The sequence below is a fragment of the Lagopus leucura genome, unplaced genomic scaffold (genome assembly GCF_019238085.1).
Source record: "Lagopus leucura isolate 7727_CA_CO unplaced genomic scaffold, USGS_WTPT01 Super-Scaffold_73, whole genome shotgun sequence".
Taxonomy (NCBI): domain Eukaryota; kingdom Metazoa; phylum Chordata; class Aves; order Galliformes; family Phasianidae; genus Lagopus; species Lagopus leucura.
Genome location: NW_024962252.1, coordinates 59720642 through 59743680, shown reverse-complemented (window position 1 = coordinate 59743680; position 23039 = coordinate 59720642). Strand labels below are relative to the sequence as shown.

The 23039-nt window shown below is 36.3% G+C and overlaps 1 protein-coding gene across 3 annotated transcripts in view; it reads right to left on the bottom strand.

Moving 5' to 3' along the window:
- QKI (QKI, KH domain containing RNA binding) overlaps window positions 1-23039 on the bottom strand; it is a 135250-nt gene that overhangs the window by 10043 nt on the left and 102168 nt on the right. Inside the window, exons 5-6 of one of the 3 annotated variants that reach the window (XM_042879012.1) lie at window positions 3668-3755; window positions 1091-1363 (exon numbers count right to left, since the gene is read on the bottom strand). In XM_042879012.1, coding sequence (XP_042734946.1) covers window positions 1091-1363; window positions 3668-3755 — 361 coding nt within the window. Of the gene's footprint in view, window positions 1-1090; window positions 1388-3667; window positions 3756-23039 lie in introns of all 3 variants that reach the window. The other 2 variants (XM_042879021.1, XM_042879031.1) reach the window with 2 other exon arrangements.

Below are 23039 nucleotides of genomic sequence, written 5' to 3'. Positions count from 1 at the left end.
GCCCTATTAAAACTTCTACTAGTGCCTCACTAATCCTGAAAGGGAAAAGTCTTAAATACATTTTGTTTTTTACTGCGTAACGGGGAAATGCACACAAACAGATAACAACTCTTCATCATTTAAGTGAAACACTGATTTTTTGCAATACTTTCAACAAAATATTGACTTTGAACCTTATTGTCCAGTGTTCATTAGAGATGTTTAGAATCTGTGTAAATCAATAACTGCCACTGAACAAGCTAAGATCAAAGTTCTATAAAATCAACATTATGCAGTGCCAAGGTCATATGCAATTCAGAACAAACTAACAAGAAAAGATTATTTATATTCTGCAGACAGAAGGAACGAAGTCACTATAGGAACTGCTCGTTCCACATTGACTGGTTAACTGAATTGTCAAGGCTGCTTTATCATTTTCGCCTTCGAACAGCAAGTCAATGTTCTGAAATATTAGAAATGATGGACATTTCAACACAATGTATCTAAATAAAAGCAATCAAAGTTGCTAACTGTATCATCCAATGCTCAGAACTTTTGTTTCCTTTATATTTATTCACAGAAAATATTTTCTGCTTACAAAATGATTTACAGCTGAGGAGAGATGGATCAAATGTGTTCTAAATAAAGAATAAAACCCAAACAAACTGAAAAAAACATCTTTCAACTTTCTCCAGTTTAGCTACTAAAAAGATACTACAAAATCAAAATTTCATTTTTCCAATGATTGCTGGAAACTTACGCTGAAGTTGCCACAAAGAAATCCAGTACTGATGGGAGAACAAATTACATACAATAGACACAAACGTATATTTATTTTTTCTTGCCTTGTACCTACTATCTCATGACACATAAACATTAAGATTTTGTTTTCAAAAATCTTACTAATATGCTAAACATACACATTTAACAATGCAAAACATATTAAAATGTCCACCATCAGTCTTCCTTGGCAACTGTGATATCTTTGAGGCAATGGTGTGTGTGTGCACTCTGTTGTTTTTTTTTTCTCTTTAAGCCCCATGACTTCTAGATGCAAATACCATGAAAGCATACAATGCATTCTGCAGTCATGCATGGATAAGAGTCTTACCTAATACACCACTAGGTTCAATGGGATACTCAAGGATTGATGTAGCTGGTGCCAGCGTGTAGGGGTACTCGTACGGGGTGTAAATTAAACCAGCTTCGGGTCCTGGTGGCACTATTGCAGCGGTGGGATGAGGAGTTCCGTTTGGCATGACAGCGGTTTGTATTTGTCTGATCAAAGGCATTATGGTAGGGCCAGCTGGCGTAGGAGTACGCAGGGCAGCTGGTGGGAGAACAGGCGCAGGCCCAGTAATGATCCTTGGAGCCTGGGCTGTTGCTGCAAGAGAAAAGGCAAGGGCTGCTACAGTAAGCAAAGAAATTCAGAGGAAAGTATGGAGATAGCAGTACAAAACGTGGAAAGAATGGGAAAAAAGGGGAAAAGTAGGAAAGAAGAAAAATAAAAGGAAATCATTAGTACATGCGCTGATCACACAGTGCCAAAGCACACCATTCAAATGCAAACAGCTTTCCATTTTCCAGTGTGATTAAGTATGAACATGCAAAATAAAAAAGCCATTGTAAAACAGTGAGGTAGATTTCTCAAACAGGTTACACAGCACAAAAGCTCCATTTAGACCACATTTCTTCATTTATGCTATAAAGACTGCATGAGACTGAGATGCATGCAGGAGATACAAGGAAAATACTTTCATAATCAAATACAGAGTACAAAATGTAGTGCAACTACAGAGTCCACAGATACTCAGTTATGCAGAGCTACCATAGGAGAGTTCTAAGGTTCTGGATCTCTTATGTTGTATTTAAACATATACACAGTTCCAGTTTCCAGCATCAGTGAAATTAAAGAGGATCCAGAAACAAAACACAATCTCCTCTCCTACCATACCATGAACAAAATACTCCAAAATTATTTTCATGACACATTCTCCAAGATAAAATGTTTTCTTTCTTTCTTTTTTCCTTTTCCATATTCAATTGCTATTTGAAGTCTGCTGGCATACAAAACAAACAACTTCTTAATCACTAATACAGATCAGCTGGTAACAGTCAAACTAAAGTATTCGTTGTAAAAAGTGTCTGTACACTAAAGCTGATCTACATTAATGTAATTAACTTACAGGTGGTCTGAAAAGAGAAATGAGAAACGTGTGGAAAGATTTTCAGATGAGAGGGTGGAGTTTGTAGATTTTTTTTTGTTTTCTTTTAAACAAAAATGCTCAATGCAAAAACTAAAAAAAAAAAACTTTGAACATTTTCAATTCCTTTTTTCATCTGAAATACATTACCATGGATTCTATATCTTAAGTTTTCAGTAAAGACATAATGCAAACAATGAAAATGTCTTATTATCAAAGAGTGAATATTAGCATGGAAATATCTAGTCAGAAAATTGAAAAAAACATCATCCCACCTACACTTAAGATGGACCAATGGGAATAGAGCAGACAAAGAAATTACTCAAATTAATATAAAGGTTTCTATGCAACAACTTGCACCAATATAAACTAAAAGTTGTTTTACTCATAAATTTGCAATAAATTGAAGACTCTAATAGGTTTAAAATGGAGCTAGCTTTAGATATTATGGTATTAATTAGGAGGTGAAGACTTATCACCATCACCGTGGTGTTGAAAGCCCTTTGCTTATGTACCCTTTCCAATCAGAATAATTACACTGGTAATAAATGCTCTCAAATTGACCTAACTGCATTCCAACCTTTAAGCGCATTCAACATTGAAATGGAGTTTATGTGGAGAAACAAATTTGCAAATATCAGTAGGCCCTTAGTGAAAAAGCTGACTTCACTGCCCCTACATTTGATATCAATATCATAGCTACAGAAAAAGTTTACTTTGGAAGAGCATCAGAAATTATGTTTTCAGAAGTAGAAATTAGATTTTAAACTAGAGAAAATAGTTTGTGTCACACATAATACACATACATATGCTGTCATTAGTTGGTGTATATAATTAATTTTTAAGTGTAAATGTGCACATACATGTGTTTACAAAAGCATTCTCACGCAAATCTAATGGAAGAAATTGTAAAAATGGCTCATTACATCACTGATCCCTGTGAACTCAGGAGTGAAATCAGTTGAATTGCTGGAAAAAACGTAACATTGGGGGGATACATGCAAGCAAGATGAAAGGAAGGAATATAATACAGATAAATGTATTCACAGTATCCTGAACATGTGTAATATTTTCAAACTGATTATTCGATAATAAAACTGAAAAGGTGTCATATACATATTAAGGAAAAAAAAAAGACTGTAAAATTGAAAAATCTGGCTTAAGGGTCACATTTTGTTTGAATTATATATCTGTAAAATATTTCAACTCAAACTTTTTTTTTTTTTTTTTTTAATGAGAAAGAGAAAACAAAAATCAAACAAATACAAAGCAAATAGCAACAACAAAAAACACCCAAAACCTGGCGAAACTTATCTCCAAGAGACCCCCTGCAATGGCCACCTACTGTTCTGGTTTATTTATTTATTTAACAGTGCTTTCCATTCTCCAACTCAGTGAGTCCATTTTCCAGAAAGCAGGCTTAGGAATCAAACCTTACGAAAACACTAGTGTTGCACTGACCCTCAAGATTATAACATGCTTACGTGATTTGATGTTGGCATCTCTGTAGGTGCCATTCAGAATTGCAAGCTCCATCAGCTGCATCTTTTTAAGGCTGTCTTCTCCTTCTGCCTGCATATGAAAAGATAGGAAGAAAGTTTAGGTTATTAATTCACTAGTGCATAAGATCTAAGAGAGCTAGAATAAAACACCTTCAAGTTTTAACCAAGGAAAACATCTGCTTACCCATTCATCTAAAAAACAGTAAGTTTTTATAACTTCTCATTGAAATTAAGTCCAAATTGCCTATTGTCTACATTAACTAATACTGATATGTATCTTAGAGAGTTTTGCAAAAGACTCGTGCCAAAATTATAAAAACTAAGGTTAAATTCATTTTTTTTCTGAAGTTTTATTATGACAGTTCATATACTCCTGAAGTACCTTCAGAAAGTCCTATTAGCAGATAAGAAGAAGAATAGACACCACAATCTTTTTTTGCAACTTTATTTTAATATGTACCTACATAAGCAATACTGACTGACTGCTTCAGTAAAAAAAAAAAAAATTATTTGAGAACTTTGCAAACATCAACAACTGCTGTAAAAAGGAAGGAAGTCAGAATTTTGAAATATAGACATTCTCTGATGAGGATATATCTATCATCTATACAGTATACATTATTCCTAAGTTTGGTTTCAATATATCTCAAGTTACCTACTTTCTATGGTATCCTGCAATTTCCATAAATATTATGTAGTATTTAGTAAAAAAAAAAAAACCACCACCAACAAAAAAACCTACCAACCCTTCAGAAAAACCACTCACTTTTTTAGATACTAACAACAACAACAAAAAAGCTATAATTAGTACCATTTACTATTTGAAGGCTAGACATTTTCAGATTTGTTTTTCCTGAAATGCTACCATTTGTTTAGACTACATTCTATCAACCAGAAAACAAGATAATGGCATATGAAATCCATGAGATGGTCATCAGTATCTACTTTAATGCTGAGATACCACCTTGCTTCTCATATTCTCTACCACTTCTGAAAGTCTCACTCAGAGGGGAAAAAGGGGCAGCTTACATGTCCCCTGCATTGATTTTCAAAGGTAATGACAGCCTGGATACTGTGCTACCTACTTTGAAAGACGGTCAGATTCCAGAGCCAGTTGTTCGCCTGTGTGAAACTACAACTCCAACAGGTGGTTTTAATTAGGCCTTTGAAGAGCACAGATGATTATGGAAAGCAGAATTAAAAGCCACAAAGAACAGCAATCACCACCAATAATCTAAAAACTATACTACTAAATAACTCCACTATAAAACCATAGCACTGAAATATCTCATACCAGTTAGGAGTTGAAAGAATATTCATGTTCAGTGGACCCAAAGTATATGGAAAAAAAAATTCAGACAAATTTAAAATAAAAGATTGTTATGCATACTTAACTTCCCAAACATGGAGAAGTAACTTATTAAATTACAATGGGGCAAAAAAAATGTATTGAACAAAATAAACTACTTCGTGTGATTGCTGTTCAAGGATCCCCTGCCCCCAGTGGAAGTAACATCTGATTTTTATTTTTATTTATTTTTTTTCTCAGATCAACAACTTAAAATCAGCACAGTAGATGAGTCAAGACTAAATCACTTTTGGATGTCAAAAACTGAAGTCCCAACTGTAATACTGAGGATTTACCTGAACACAAAGATTAAACACATTAACAATTTATGTTGTTGCTATGCACGCAGAATATAATGGAAGAGTTAGACATTATTGTATTTATATATTAAATACCGTATGACAGACTGAACTAATGCTTATATTGAAAAAGTAAACACACATTCAATTAGCATTTTAACTACAAATTAATTGTACAGTTAAGCACTGTGCTAACCAGAAACCTCAGATTACACAGTCATTAGAATCAGACTCTCTGGAATACAAAATGTACTGATTATAGTATGCTTAATGTGAAATCCTCAGAACAGACTTACAACTGACATGTAAAGAATTTCTGTTTTAAATTTATTTTTAAAGATATTCTTACTCCATTGCATCACTGCTGGTAAGTTATCTGTACTGTGTAGTCAACCGTCATGCAATAAAAACAATTCCAAATCTATTGTTCTACCCAAAGACTGAATCTATTAATTCTAGTTTTTCTGGATACAGCTTCATTCTTCAAATTTATTTTAGCAATTGTGATTTTTTACATATTAATTCCCCTTTTCTCCTCCACCCTTAACGGTTATTCTTTGCTATTGTTTGTTTGTTTGGTTGCTTTTTTCGCTTGGGTTTATTAACTGAATGCAAGTAACCAGAAAAGCCCTCCCAGTGTCAGCTGTATCTCCCATACTGCTATGTATGTAAAATTGCATACTTCCTCCAAATAAGAGTTCAGGTGATTGATCTGACACTATTAATGAGTCTCAGTAAATGCTGAATCTTTCATTTCATTTGATAGGATAATTTTAGTAACTCTATTGTCCTGGATTTTAGACCACGGTGAACGTTTTCCAAATGTAGCTATTTATAGGACAAAAACTTGAAGACATAAAACATTTTTTTTTTTCCTTCTGAGAACCTCAAAAGAAGGAGTTATAGCAACTTAAAAGCAATAAAACCCAGACAAAGTGATCCATTTACTTTGGATCTTCAATATTCCTATAGGTCACTATGCTTTCTATGAGAAAAGATGTGGCAGTTACTTGGATTACAAAGTACGTTTACAAAACTAAGAGCAGTCTTTAGCATACAAAACAGACTGAGACCTTCATTTTTATTCTGCAGATTTAATTCTCTGGAGTACCACTCAGCAGCTGGTAAAACTTGTATTCTTTAAACAGGCTCCCAAGCAAAATTTAAAACATTTTTTAAGGATGGTATCAGTGATACCTCACAGGTAGAAGATGAGGACTTGCAATGGCAGATATTAACAGGCCTTTTTAGCTTTAGGAATTTTGTTTCACCTATTCGGCAAAGAATAAATAAATAAAAAAAAAACAACAAGGAAAACAAACCATCCCTTCCCCTACTCCAATACGGGAGGGCATCGCGCCAGGCGCCCAGAAGGTGGCGCTGTGCATTACACAAAGCCGTCGCCTCAGGACGGGGTGTGCTCCTGCCCTGCCAGGGCTGCAGCCCCTTGCACCCTAGCTTGTAGCAGCCGCCTGCCGTCTCCCTTCCAGGTACTAGCCACAGAAATGGGCAGGACCCTTTCATGCCCTTCAGTCTCTGGTTTAAAGATCTCTATGTGACAAAATTCACCAATAGTCAAAAGCTCCCATTTCCAAGAGGCGGGAAAGAGAAACAGGCCCCGTGTTTTTCTCTGACCTATCCTCTCTTCGTTGCTGACAGATGATCAAATGAGGCACACCGAAGCAATCTATCCTAGCTGCAGGCATTTCTGCAGGCACTCTCTGTTAAAGCAAAGAGAGGTTGCATCGGGGATACAAAGGCAATCTCTAAAGGGACAGTACGTTTCCTGTACAATAGCTACAACAAAGCTCAGTCATTTGTACCAAGAGGAAGCTACTTTGAGCAAACATCAATAAGGTCACTTAAAGCCAGATTTGCATTACTAAGTTGAAGCTCAAGTGATTGACTCAAACCTCTCATCTTCTTAAATCTTCAGTGCTTCCTTGTATTTCTCCTGTGCAATATAACATGCAGATTACGAAAAAAAAAATCTTAAATGGTATCTTGAAACCTAATTCTTTAAATCTAAGCACTCGCAGCTGCTCACTGAATACAAATACTGGGGAGATGCAATAAATCCTGACAAAGCCAACTATATGCAGACAAGGGTGTGTGGTTGCTGCCCTCCTCATAGCAGCTCAGCTCTACTGGTGCTAGCAGTAAAAAGATCTGAAGGAGACCACAGTCAGTTGGTTTTCTAATCCTTATCAGAGGAGGACTGGTGGTCACAAGGTTTAAAACAGTGCTAACAGTTCCTAGTGTCACCTGCACCAAGTCTGTCAGTGCTGCTGTATCTGTAATGCTCACCTAAAACCGATGGAGAACTATTATTTTTTTTGTTGTTGTTAGTTAAAATTACTGTTTGGATTTTAACAGTTCCTAGGAAGATACACCAATGTAACATCAAAAGCTATCTTGACTGAGCTCCTTTCTGGGAATGCAAAATGGGAGTATCACCTCACTGAGGAGGAAGACGGAGGCCATCGTTGCATCTGACACTGGCCCGAGGCCCACCCAGTGAAGAACACAGGATACACAAGGCTCACCATATTGATGCCCACCTAAAACCATAATTCCATCTCCTATACTGGGTAACACTAGTTGTTTAAGAGAAAACTGTGGAACATCATTATGTAACAACTATTAGTGTGAGCTTGTTTTATGTCACGAACCAGGGAGTTCAGATAGAGCAATCTACTACCTCCTCATGTTTTTCATTGCATTTTCAGTGTACGAGCTTTACTTCAACCCTGCTGAGCCTCAGATATCTTGAGATCCTTGGAGAAATTCTTTTGATTAACTAATATTTCTGAAATCGTTGTATTCCAGGCACTTAAATCCCTCAGACTCTCATATGCATAGTGCATACTTAGGAATACAATACTTTTAAACTTTTCATTCATACACAAAAGGTAGACACACTAGATAGGTAGGCAGATAAAGTGTCAGGCTGGAATGTAGACAAGCACACAGATTCTAAAGACAAGTGCATTCACTGCACTATTCCAATGAAGGACTTGGGGAGACGACAACAACATTGTCCTCAGAAGTGAAGGGCACACCATCAGCTTCCGTATACTGGCAGCTCTGAGGAAAGTGGAATAATGGGATGAGAAGCCTGTAATAACTCACAGTAGATAGAAGGGCACTTTCATAAAAAAAAAAAAAAAAAAAAAAAAAAAGGAAAGAAAATAAGAATCGAGTAGCAATGGATACTACTGAGCAAAGATGAACGAGCGGCGCACAGCTGAGCCAGTCAGTACCCACACTGAGCTGTGTTACTGCTGCTGGACCACACTGAGCCACACAAAGCCCCTTAGGTGACTGCAGCTGCATTAATTCACCAGCCAAACAATCCGCTCGGAGATATGACAGTAGACATACTTTATCCTGATAGAGCTCCTTGAGCCTCACAGTTCTTACCAGTTAAGTCTCAAAACGTATTCTGATTCTCACCACTAATAATGGCAGGGAAAGCTTTGAGCCTTTCTATAGAAACAACTCACACATTTTCCCCTTACAGTAATTACTCTGGAAAATATGACTTTTTTTTTCCAGCGTTCATAGCCACAGAAGTATTCTTATTTAGGTGATGTTAGTGACTGTCATCAGCTTACAAATGTTATGCATGTTGGATGGTGTTTTTGCATGCTGTCACACATTCCTGCACTTCAGCTGGTTTCTCATGAACTGAACTGAGCTCAACCCTAGGAAAGATGCAGCCAGCACAGGCTTTAAAGCAGCAGTCCTTTATCAGATCCATCAGGGCCATCCTTTCAGGATCAGACAAGGAGCAGCAAGTAGGAAGAGGAAGTGGTGGTGAAGAAAAGTGATGCATAAATCATGTGCAAATACAAAGACCAAAAATATGTCTTGGTCTTCCTCAGTTAACTGCAGTGGGTCTTTCCCACCAGGCTGATGACAAGAAAAACCAAGCAGCCCCCGCAAGGCAAGAGCACCAAAAAGCAGCATTCACCTTTCAAGTGCCTCAGCAACTGCATGTACTGGCATGACTGCCAGCCAGCCAGCCTTCTCCACACCACCTTCGGATAAGCAGAAATACTTGATATTCTCAGCTGTGGAAGAGGTGTCTGCTCTGTCTAATACCTTTTGTCCAAGTCTGTATGCATTTCTCCACATTGCTTCAGGTTGAGAGTTTTGCCAACAACACAACGTATTTTTAAGTACACAGTCAATGCATTAAATAATTTTACTGCACACAAAACAATTACACTGAAAATTCCCTCCTCAAATAGAAAAGTCACTGGCAGTTGTCACATACAAAGCACTTGCAATTTACTAATTTAATTTGAGTTTTGATAAAACATAATAGCACCACTGAAACAGTTTACTGTTACTGCTCTTGTTTTTCTCAGCCCGCAGGCAGGGCTCTGTCACCCTGCCTTCCCATGTCCTCAACTGCTAGAGCAGACTAGCAGCTGCAGCTTCATCGCCAGCACTCTGACACTCACTTTGACTCAACACGCTGTGGAATGCTTTTATCTAGCTGACAAAGAGAAATGTTCCACTGCAATTCACTTGTAGATCAGTAAGTATTCCAAACATACCATGCGCCAGTCAAACAGTCTTTACACATGAATGTCTCCATTCAGGGACAAAAACCTTCCATTCATAACTGATAAACAAAAAACCTCACAAACAATATACTACAAATTCCTAGACATACACGTATTTAAAACAAAAAGCAGATATCAGGCGTCAATATATTCTAAAATATATAATAAAAGATCACAGGAAAATACACTGGAAACATTGAAGTGAAAGTACACATGCCTAAAATTTACTCTATATTTTAACACCTAAGTTGGAAATACCAAAATATCTATGGGAATGCAATCATAGTCAAGATGACATGTAACCAGAAATAAAACAGAAAGAAAAGAGCTTTTTAAAATAATCTGAATCTGACTGCATAAACTACTCATCAATTACCTACTCTAAGATGTCACTTTTGTAAAGGCTCTTATTTCTGGCAAGCTACTCTGTTACCTAGAGTTAAAGAATAAACATCCCCTCAAGAAACCTGACAAAGACTCGTAAGTTTCACATGTCTGGAACATAAATATAGATAGTTAGAAGCTGTTAGTAAACATACATCGTTTAAAGTTCCTCATTCTTGACTGTATGTTTCTGATGGTGATGGAGCAGATACAACATAACTGTGTTGGTACTAAGGAGAATTCGCCCAGTAATTGTTTTCTGGCATCACTCAGCAGCTCTTCTTGTATTAGAGGAAGCTTCCCCAAATACTTTTCAGACAAAGTAAAAGAAATCACTCCTTTAAAACCAGCCATATTTCTTAGAACACTGTATGCCACTAAAGACTCTATGGCACTGAATATGCAGCATGTTGTAGCTCAGTTATTTCTTTACTTCCATTTCAACACTGATGCACACTGCTATGTCTGTGAAGACAGGCAAAGATAAATTAGCATCATTATTTCTTCTGGGCAACACAGCCTGCTTATCTTCTTCAAAGCAAGCTCTCAGTTCAAATGATATGCAAAGAAGACTGTGCTGTTTCACTTGACAAATTCATTGGTCATAATGTTAAAGATATACTAGGAGGAAAAGGCAGCATATCTTTTTACACTTTCTGTCACCTTATCTGACACATCCATGTTTAATCATGATACTTGGCTTACCAGTTATATTTGAGTGTCCCCTCTCCCCCCCCCACACACCTTCCATTTCTGCAACAGGAAAATACAGATAAGGTACAGAAAAATCAGCATGAAGCATATTTTATAAGCCAAACTGAAATACAGTACCAGTGGAACCTAGGGGCTGTTTCACCACACACCTTCTAGATACTAGTTGCTAATATATTGAAAAAAATATCACCTGAAGCATTCTGTTTGACCTTAATGGACTTTTATGCTTGTCCCAAACAATTACTGAGAACAGTCATAAGGGGCTGATATTTAACTCACAGGTTTTGGGGCTTTCAAGGAAATAACAGCCCTGGGATTGATTATATTGGACACTCAACAGTAATTACTTCCAGCATTTGCTTTTTGTTTAGCGCTTTTTTTGGAATTATCATCTGTCTTTTCCTCATATCCTAACCATCCAAGTGTTAATGACATGAAGCTCCACACACTGCACTTGACAGGAACAGCGAACGACAAAGCTCCAGAAATGCCTTTCATGACATATATACACACATCAGCCCATCTCTAATATTATAAGAAAACAACATTTATATAGTTCCCTCTACAATGTTTTGAAAAAGACATAATTATTCTGGAATACATTAAAATGTATTTATTAATATATGTATTAACATTCAGATGAAATAATTATCAATAATGTGATCTATAGCATTAGATCTATTTTTAGCAATGTGAAAACCAGGTTAAACTTTCAGAGCTGAACACTATTTTTGGTGTTTCTAATTTTGGAGTGCTAGACACTCAGACTTCTTCCCCAGTGGTTAGTTTAATTCTGAAAAAAAGAGTTAAACTATACTCACGCTGAATGGGATGCCACCAGACAAGCCTGTAAGTATACATTTCCCATGTAAGGCTCTACCAGCAACATCTTAAGTACCACAAACATAACAGGAATCAGAACGGAACAGAAATCAAACATAACCCATACTATGCAGATCGTTATTCCATCTCTAGCTTTTGTAACAGAGTGAACCATGCCAACACACTCTGAGATTGTGTTGATGCATTCCACTTATACTGGGACAAATGTTTTAACCCATGTTGTATGTACAATGTATTATAAAAAATAATTTCTCTAATTTACGCTTCACAACTACATACAGTAAAGGCAGTTTCTCTAACAGGTACAGATAAGAGACAGTCATTAGAAAAATAAAAATGGGATTGTTATTAAAATACTTGTACATTGGTCTAGCCTGACCTGTTATTTATTTTGATATCTCAGGAGTTTTCTATTTGAGTTTATACAATGTAAACAGCTCTAAATTTCTCCTAGGTAAAGCAAAGACACTGAACTCAGACATCATATTCTCCACCTCCCAAAAGAGCCCACTACTTCAAAACCAGCATTTTGTTGCAGACTCCAGTGCCAGTTAATTCTGTTTCCAGCTATGCTAATACTTTAGCACATAAACAAAGCCTTTCATTCTTAAAATGGTATTGAAATATGACCCCATATTTTCACATGTAAAACGTGTCCTTTATGTTTTTAATCAGTTCCCACATAAAAATAATAATAACAAAAGTGTAAGAGAAGTGACGTCTTATTTTAGATCAAAGTTAGTAATCTAGAAAGAATGTGACAAGTTCTCTCTTTAAAGCAACAAAAGAAAAATAACTGCTGGTGAGAAAACACTGGAAAGACTTGCTGCAAATAAGGGTACATTCTTCAAGTGTTCCATTAAACACAGGATTCAGGGTTGCAATTGATGTCACGCAGAAATTCAGGCTGTGGCACTGACTTTTAAGATATTTTTATTTTCAGCTTGAAATGCCCTAAAAGGATAATGCTGACCAATCAAAACAAAATCATGTATTAGAATAGAGAGTAAAATCACAAATGTTTGGCTTATCCAATTCCAAGATTTAGGGAACAGAAGTCTTCCAGCAGCTTCACTGACTATCACTTACATATTCAACAAGAATTGTGACAATGAAGTGTGATGAGGTAACCAATATAAAAAAATATACCTGTTTCTGCATTTCACCTGCCCCTTCTTTGGTAGTATTTTACATAACTGTTTTATTTCCAGCAGAACAGATTGAGCAATGGCATGGTTTTATTGACGCTTTTTCTTCTCTCTGTGTGGTGGAGTAGTCTAATGACAAATGACTGAAATGTATAAACAGGACAAATGAGTTTGAATAAAAATACCACTCAGAGAAATGTGTAATATTGAGATATAAAAATACATATATTTAAACCTACGATGCACAAAAACACAATGGACCTGAGACTTAAATTTCTAGAGTAACTGAGGAAGCACCTTAGGGACAGATGCTTTATGCTTAGGGACTTTATGCTTCAACTAATTCTCAACAGCTGCTAAAATGTGAATGAGTACTAAAAGTTCACAATTAATTTCAGCTGCTTACAAGCAGAGATGCAAGCCACAGATCTACTGACTGTAATAATAGGGCATATGTGTCTTATATGCATTTTACTGCTACTCTAATATAAATGTCACTCTCTAAAAATCGAAGTTAATTCTTCCATAAACACCGCAGACGCCTGTCCTACTTTCCTTGCACCCTCAGAGCAGACGGGGCCCACAGCAAGCCAACAGGACTATTCCAACTGGCTGGGCTCCCCTCGCTCGCGGCTGGCTAAAACCTGCTTTCACACAGTTTAAAAATACAGAGATGTGAAAAAAAGAATTGTGTGCACTCTCTTTAGCGGACAAATATGTCAATCATATGACCTTCCATTTGAAGGCTCAAGCTGCTCCAAGGCAGTGTGTTGCTAGGGAGAAGGCTTTCTTTGCTATTTATTGAGCTTTCTTTTCAGCTTTTTGAGACTACCCAATGATTATTTTCCAGAGACAGCAGCGAGAACACAGTGCTGCCTAGCCAAGACTATCAACAAAGGGCCTTTGATGCACGCTTCCCAAAAGCATTACCCCACTGCACACCGTGTGACCAAGGGACAACGCTGCTGTTTCCCAGCAGAGTTGCAACCTGTGGCTATCCCAGGAGCGCCAGCTACCACAACTCCCCATCTGTAACAAACTGCCAGAGCCATCTTGGAGCCCAGATAGCCCTGAAAACCTGCTCATGAGGAGTCAAGGGAAGGCATGAAAGTTTCTACCGTCAGTTTGTATCATTATTTTCAAAGTAGCTCTATGCAAGTTTAGCATTTTAAAAGCCTCAAAAGGCAAAGTTTCATACATTTAGCCAAGACACTTTTGAAACGTGCATATTACAGAAAAATATACATGGAGCATATTTTAATTTTTAAATAATTTCATTAATCTTGGGCGTCAACTCTTAACAGCTTCAATTACAAAACATTAGTGTATTCCAAGTAAATCATTAAAAACCATGCAATATACTTCATTTTCCTATGACTGTCCCACAGATGTAATAATCATTTTACTTCTTCTGTTAAAAAAGTGCATATATTTCCAGTGTATTTCATTTAGGTTAATTCAAGCATATGGAAGTCTTATTTCAATTATTTATTATTTGTTCTTGAAAAAAAAAAAAAATAAAAAATCCTGGAGCTCAAAGCTGAAGTAAGACATATTGATTGTGGCCCTGACTTGTTTAAATTCAACATCACTGCATTTTTATCCTTCTAGTTGCTCTTTGCTTATCTTTCATTTTTAAAAACTCTTCATTCTCTTCATTTCAAGATCACCTTATTCTCTTACCCAAGCACTCTGCAGGCTGTATACTGCAACCAGTCCTCTGCACTTAAGAGAGACAGTCCTCTAAAGAGTTACTCCAGAGAAGACTATGCGCTGAGGTCTTCTCTAAAGAATACCCCTTGTCCCCTGTTGCATATTTGGGCTGAAGACAGTCATTGTAAATACCACTTGTCTTCTTCCCTAAGTTGAAGTTGAAGAAGGTTTTTCTGCACGAAACACAGCTAAAGATACTGAATACAAAGTACTGCATACATACACAAGTGCAAGCCGAAGAAGTCTAACTTTGAAAATTTGAAATATGAAAATATATTAAAAGAAAGAGCTGACTTGAATCCATTTTCTCAATCATATTTGAATGAACAACATGATATAACAATAATTTAAGTCTAATTTTCTTAGAATGAGATAATTATATATCAGGCCTATCTTAAATAATTAATTTTTTCATCATTCCCCTGCTGCTCCACATACTATTTTAAAAGTCTGCCTTAGCAGAAACACAGGCACAATGCTAAAGTAACCATTTAGCAGGACACGTATTAAAAATTTGATCAAATTTCACTGTGAGTTCAAGTCTATACTGGGACAGAAATAAACAACAATCAAGACTTCTGTGCTTCTATTTGTTGCTGAATTTAGCGTATTCTGTAGTGTTGTATCTGAACAGCTCGCTAGAGACTCTGAATCATGCATTACACTAAAAATTCATCTAACAGTTTTCCTTATTGAACTGCCGAGTAGTACCTGAACCGTGGCTGAAACGCTCAGCAGTAACCAAGCCAAGCTGGATGAATGCTGTCATGTCACACTTAGGGAATCATTTGCAATAAGATAATTCTACAATATTTCTATGTGGGAGCTCCTCTGTAGCTTTTCTACTAACCTTAAATGTGAAATATGTATTGTATCAGTTTTGTGGAGAAATATTAAAAAATGAAATCCATCCTAATAACTCCAAGCTTTTCAAATGATAATTTCCTTCTTTCCTACATGTTCACTGCCAATGCCTTGCACATCAATCATTGCAAACTGAATTTTCAGTTTCATTTCAGAAAGATTCTTGAATCCTTCTCATTTTCCCGTTTCTAGATTTCAATCTTGTTCTTCAAATCTTTACCCATAAATCTGTTTCAATATTGTTCAGACTGCAGTTCTCTGGGCACTTATTATTCTAATCCAATCATTATGAGAAAGCATCTCTTTCCATTTAGATACCTGAAATAAGTACAATGAAACTGTCTTTCAGAGATCATAGAATTATCATTTCAAATTCCAGTAGACAAGGTACACACCTGTAAGTAAAAGCGGCTTAAAATATACTCTCTACAACAGGATAAATCACCCAAACCCCTCTTAATCCTCTGAACTGTGGAATCTCATGAATATTCCAAATACCCAAATTCACATATTTTAACTTAATGGATACTTATGCACAATATTTTGCAACAAGAAAAAATTACTTTCATGCACATAAAAATGATTCAGAGATAAAAAAAGAAAAAAAAAAAGAAAAAAGAACAATTAAAAATTAGGAATTGCACCTAAAAAGGGCTGCAAGTTTTTTGACTCTAAAAGTAAATTAAGAATATTTACTTTCTCTTCATCAATGGGAAGAGAAGAAGTTCTTTTCCTTAAGTCAAAGAAAATATAGACAGCAAAGATCCAAAAAGACTGAAAAGCACAGGCAATTGTGAAATGATTCAAAAAGGGACCTTTGTTTCTAGAATGTGTAGCACTAAGCTCCAGTGTATTTGCACATGGCTGAGTTCAGTAAACAGAGACCTTTAAAAACTGAGGCAGGAATGGGGATCAATCAGATAGGAAACTTACAGAGAGTTATTTGAGTGGAAGCACATACTTAAAACAAAAAGAACGCAACAGATGATGCTAAAATGCAAAAAATTGTTTTTTTCTAGCCTACAACTTCTGGATGATTAGGCAGAGGACTTCTACTGCTGTCAAAGAAGTCAACTGATTAAAAAAAGCGAAAAAATCTCAGCACTTCCGTGGTACTGCAAGTCGATACAACTAACTGGCAATGGTCACAATCCTACTCTGTTTCCTCACTTTTGCCCTCCTGTATCAAACATTATACCCACACCTGAGCCATATCGACATGTGAATCTGCAAAGAATGTTTATTTTAGGCCTGAGTAGTTTTCTGTCAGCTAAAGGGGAGTTGAAACCTCCCCAGCAAGAAGCTGTCAACTGACACAGCTCCATGTGAAATTAGTATTTAATTCTGAAGATCAGCAAACTAATTTCCAAACTAGAAGCATGGTATTGTCTTTTCTAATTGAGGGTGAAGCTGCAATTTACCACTTTACAACCGATTTATCTTCATATTAAATTATCTCAGCTCGTTTTTCTTATTTCTCTATCTAACTCATACAATACTTTTTAATTTTATTTTACCAATTTCTCTTTATTTATAGTCATTCTTCTTACTGCCGGTCTTCTGTGGAAGAACACTACTACTGCTGCCTTGACCACTGGTACTAATCACGCTCTTATTGTCTACCTTAAACTATGTGAATTATTCTTTCTCCATTTGTAGATTTGCTATTCTGAAGCAAAGGCTACAATCTCAGCCATTTACTTACTAGTGTAAATATTTACTAACATTCATGTTTTGCAGAGACCTTTGAGCTTTGATGTTTGCACTCCTAAGAAGCACTGAAAGAATTCTATTTTAAATCTCTCCTGAAACATAATCATACTAAACTAGTAATTTTTACATTGTAGGCCACCAATTTTAAATCCACACCAACTACCAATAGTATATCCTTAACACTTAGAAAGCTGAGCACCGCCCCAAAAAACTATTTCTTGATATTGATCTTTCTGTATTATATTCTTCTATATAACTACAGTGAGTGAGAACTGATTTTCTTCAGCCAAGAACTGTATGTCTTGGGACAATGCACTTTATTTTCATGTCTCTGCATGCAGTGTTAATGTTTGCATAACAACATGTAAAGTCTGATTCAGAGTTCAGTACCAGTATGCATACATAGCTTCCACTCCCAAAAAGCTTATTATGAAGTCAGTGACTACATAAAAAGAAATGTAGAAAGATACAAACTTAGGGAAACTAAAGATCAGAAGCCAATGTGACAATGTCCTAGAAGAAGCAAAGTTATATGAAAACTGAATAAAAATAATTTAAAGGATTTTATCAGAAAAGAGAGGGTTGTGCCTTGAGAACAAACATGCTACCCTACTAGTCTAGGGGAACTCATACTTCTTTGATTCTCTGGATTTCCAGACCAGCAGTAGCAAGAACCCTAGAAAACATAACAAACTAAACACAGGGAATTTTTCATAGCGTCCCGCTTCTTCCCCCCTGTATTCCCATTTTTTGGTGCCTATTACCTGGACAGTCCTCTGTGTTCTGCTGCTTGTGAGACACTCAGTATGGCGATGTACCTCTCCAAAATCAGCAGAAAATTTTTCAGGTTATTTCTCTATTATTTAGCAAATAAAATCAGGTTACAGAGAAGCCTGACAAGTGCTATTTTGTTACGCTCATCCACAAAGTAAGTAGTTGAAGTCTGCAATTGTGCTCAGCAGCGAAGCAGAAAGATTTCGCTTCTAACAGTTGGCATCACAAATTCATTCCTCAGTAAGTCCAACTCAGTTATGCCTGAGACAGCATAATAGGCAAGTTGTCTTATACAGAGTCTTTTATATATATCATACAATTGGATAACAATGCCCAAAGGCTTCTCTCTGCACTGCTCAAGATAAAATACAGAATATGCTTTAAAAAAAAAAAATCTGATTTCTAACAGGATGAGTAGGTGCATATCCTTCTATCCTCACAATTCCATATCCCTCTCTAGAATGAATGAAGATATGTTACCGATGCAAATGATGAGTAATTTTCAGGTTATGAAAAACCTTCTTAAAACAAACAAACAAAAAGACAACAAAAACCCAAAACACCACAAATCATTACGTAGCAATTCTATGTTCTCCTCAGTTTCTACTCATGGAAGAGCTAAGATAATACAAGATCTTAGCAAAACTAAGGTAACACAATAAAGCCCAGGTTTCAGTTATAAATAACTATCAGATATCTTTATCTCGATACCTGAATTGGCAAAAGAAACAAACAAAACCACTGGTTTAAACTGCTCCTGTGCTCTCACTGTCACTTAGGTTCATCTTAGCTGTGCAAGTCAAGCAGAGGATGAAAAGGAAGAAGGCACAAGACTTGAACTAAGATAGGGCCCGAAAAAGACCAGCAAGCCTTTGGAATCAAAATTCAGAAAAACAAGAAAAAAATCACTCTATGAAATTTGAAGACTACAGACAAACACCAATGAGTTTTGCAGAGCTGCTGTAAGGTATTTGTGCTATGTATCCAAATTATGCTAAGTTCAACCCAGTAGTCTGCACTGTTCTCAGTAGCACCACATTTCCTGCACTAACTTTTTAAAAACGCAAACATTATTCATAGTTTCATTCTCAAAAGACACTTTGCAAACACTTAGATAACACCATTAGAATTTGCTGCAGATCATCCAAGAAAGTGAGGGGAGAATTTTTAAATACATAGAGCCTAGAACACATTTAATATGGGAAAACAATACTTTTAAATGTAACTTGAACTGCTAAAATTCAGAGTATCAGTACTAGCAAATGCTACTCTTGTCTTCATCTAATTTCTTTGGAGATAGTTCTAAAGTTTCATAGAAACATTACCCCGAGGCCACCAAACAGAATTTCAGCTGCATCATTAGTAACAGTTTAAGAATTTGTTAGAACAGAACAGCTGTTCAGCTATTGAATCACCAGCACAAATTTACTATTTACAGGATTCCTACTAGTGATGTAAGATTCTTATGAAGGTGTTATACTTCTACTGCTGAAGTAGTAAAAACAAAAGCCTAAGTTATGGACATAACAACAGTTACTGCTCTCGTCTTAATTTGTTCATCCACAATATCTTAATATCGATGAGCTAAGATTTGAGATACATACTTACATAGGGAAGATCACAGGGAAACATTTAAGCATTTAAGTTTAGTCTATAAACCTAATGTAAGTTATTTTTGAGAAAAATGCTGTACCAAGTATAACAACTCCTACCATATCAATTTTAAAATCGAATATCCAAGAATTCAAGCGCATATCAGCTTCCCCATTTCCTTCTGTGAGTGGGTGAGCAAATTTCACAGTGGTCAGAAGAACATTAACACATGCTTCCAAACAAATAGTGCACAACACTGGCCATCAGTTCTTACTAGAACAGCTGACTTCTTGAGCACAACTGAAGGTTAAGCAAGCATAAGTGATGCTCATCTGTTGAGGCATTTGTGAAAGCAGAAAGTCCATCTTCTCACATTTCAATAGCATTGGTGCTGACAAGGAAGTCAGCAGGTCAAAGCCCAACTCCCTTCAGAGAGAATGCAAGCCTGAGCTGGGAAAATATTTACATGTGACCTGAAAAAAAAACAGTCTGAAGGCCCACAGCACCTTATTTGTTTTCAAAGGAAACCTTCACTGCCCTCCTCCCCTACCAGAAGCAGACTTGACAAGTGTTGCAATAAATATTACATGCAGAGGAAAGTTGAAATCAATAGCAGGTTAATGTTTATTGAAACAATACAGAGAACCATTTTTAATAGCATTATTTGAAAATAGATCTAATCTAGCAAAGGAAATTCAATTTATATTTAGAGCAATCAGATTTTATTTTTTTACTCCAGAGATTCGTTGCAAACTCAAGCCTCTGAAAATGTGCTTACTGTACTGCATTTAGCAGAAATAGTTTAGCCTTAATAAGCTGATAGCCTGCACAGGAGCATGGATCAACTCATTAAGAATGTAAACAGCTTTCTAACAGTCTTCTTTGCTGTTCAGCCTATGCCAGAGAAAGCAAGGATCTCTCCCCTAAAACCCGTAATTTATGAGTTTATTCAAACTCGCCAAATTGCTTTAAGTAAACGCCTCTTATATTTGAAAATTCCCATGGCAACTCATTTAGTTTGGCAGGAAGGCAGACCCAAATTCAATCCTTTTATCCTCCAGCTAAACCATTACAATGGTAATTCTGCTCTGACACTCTGAAGAGACTGCTAATTACTGTACTCCGGTCCCCAGACAGATTTCCCATTCAGATTAAAATGGCTGTGCAGAGCAGAGAACAGGAGCAACACCTCTGTGTACACGAACGGATGTACGTTCCTGTTACAACTTTTTACTGGAGGGGCTCCACCACTGCAAAGACAAAGCATCTCTACGCAAGGAAGTTTGGCAGAACAAAACATTAGAAGGAAATAAAAGCAAAGAGCAGAACGGCAAAGACGGCAATTCAGCCACCAACTGCAGCAGTTGGTCTACTGAAGGTATTTCATCACCTCACAAACAAAACGAATTTATCTTCTGTGACTTGCTCCCACACACTGGATATTACAATAAGGTTACATAAAATGGTGCTATGTGTTGTGTGTTATACTATTATACGGATGTATAAGTGTCCACTCTCACTGTCACCACAACATCTCAGTTTTTATAAAGCCACCCATGTCCTTTCAAAGCATTGAGAACTTCTTTTCTCCCTTCCTTTGTCACTTTTAATAGGAAAGTGAGAAGGAAACTGATGACTGATCCCTCACTCTTCTCTCCAGCTGTTTCCACTTCCATTGAATGCAAACAGCAATTCAATTCTGAACAGAATAAACATTTACTGTCTCTGAGCCAGTACTAGAAAAGCTTAAGCTCTGTCTAATTCTGTCTTCTAAAAAGGAAAGGACAGTGCCATCCCATAAAGTTTTTTTGCTTAGCACTGTGAAGAAGTAGAAATCTTTTTTTTTTTGTTGTTTTGAAAAGGAACAAGAATGGGAAGGCATGAGTACCACAAATGGAAAAGTAAGCCCATTGGAATATCTCCATGAAACAAATCAAACAAGATGAACATTCTCCCTGAACAAGTTCCTAGCAACTTTCAAAAGGAAACTAGGAGGAGGGCACAAATGCAATGCATTGCAATGGGCACCAACCCATGAATCTTTACATAGACTATTAAAAGCTCCAAATTACAAATCAAAGAACATTGTAACAGCTAGTAAGATGAAAAGATGCACTAGTGTAACATTGACCTGACTTACATGTTTGTTAAGCTAAGCATTTGATATTTGTGAAAAAATCAGATCAGAGAAAAGGAAAAAAAAAAAAAAAAAAAAAAAGAAAGAAAAGAAAAAAGGTGCAAAATACCACCTGTGCTATGTTTATGTTTTCCACAGATGATCCTGACCTGAATAGCTTTTGTTTCAACGGCAGTCAATATAACCCTTTTTAGAAATTCAATTTAAAATTATGCATATACAAAAGGAATCTGTTCACATGAAGAAAATTTTCAGCTGTTAGGAATGAAGTACCACTTCAACTTCATGGGCTGCCATGGGCTTCTGATTGCAGTGGCCAAACTGTCATGCAAGATAGCATTTGTTTTCAAGATTGACTGTCTTGCAACACTCTTTAATAGGGCTTCAGAACTTTAATATGCATAAAAAATCCATGTAGTGAACGTTGTGAAGACAAAGCTTAATTCTTATACTTAGCATTGCGTTTCCTTCAAATACTGCAGCTGAAAAGATTGCTTTGTCAGCTTCCGCTCAAGAGATCTCCATTTATCTCTATAGGCAAAGACCACTTTTTTCTACAATTCAAATTGTTTTGACATTTTCCCATCAGAAAGTATTGCTGCAGTGAAATGAAATATTTTCATGCTATAACTGCAAGATTACCTTCTAAGTTCTCAGTGTGTACGTACACATTTATTCTTTTTTTAAACAAGCATTGCAATTTTGGAATGACGAGCTAAAGAGAACTTTACGTCCTGTCATATAAAAGTATTCAGTTTTGCTGTGAATGTGTAATTTCAACATTAATCATAATACATATAGTGTAATATATCCAACATATCTTGAGCTATATTACAGTCAAATATGTTATAAAATATATTACAACTGGAATATGTCTGTGAGAAGCTTAAGAAAATATAGATACTAAATCAGAGCCATGTGAAAAGAATGGCATGGTGTCAATAAATATTTTATGGATGATGAAATCAACTACATGCAATGCTTTCTAATTCAATTTGGGGGAACACAACTGAAGTTTTACATATCTCATGGTAAGGTAACGGTCAAGAAATCATTTCTGGGAAAAATTCTCCATGGAGCCATCATGGCAAAAACATTCTGTAGCAATAATGCTCAAAAATCTGAATCAGTTAACACTAAATTTAAACTATTCTGGGAGGGTTTTTTTTGTGCGTGCGTGTGTTTTCTGTCCCCCATACTTAAGCCTTTTGCAAGTTGATGTCTTTACAAAATTATCCATAGAAGAA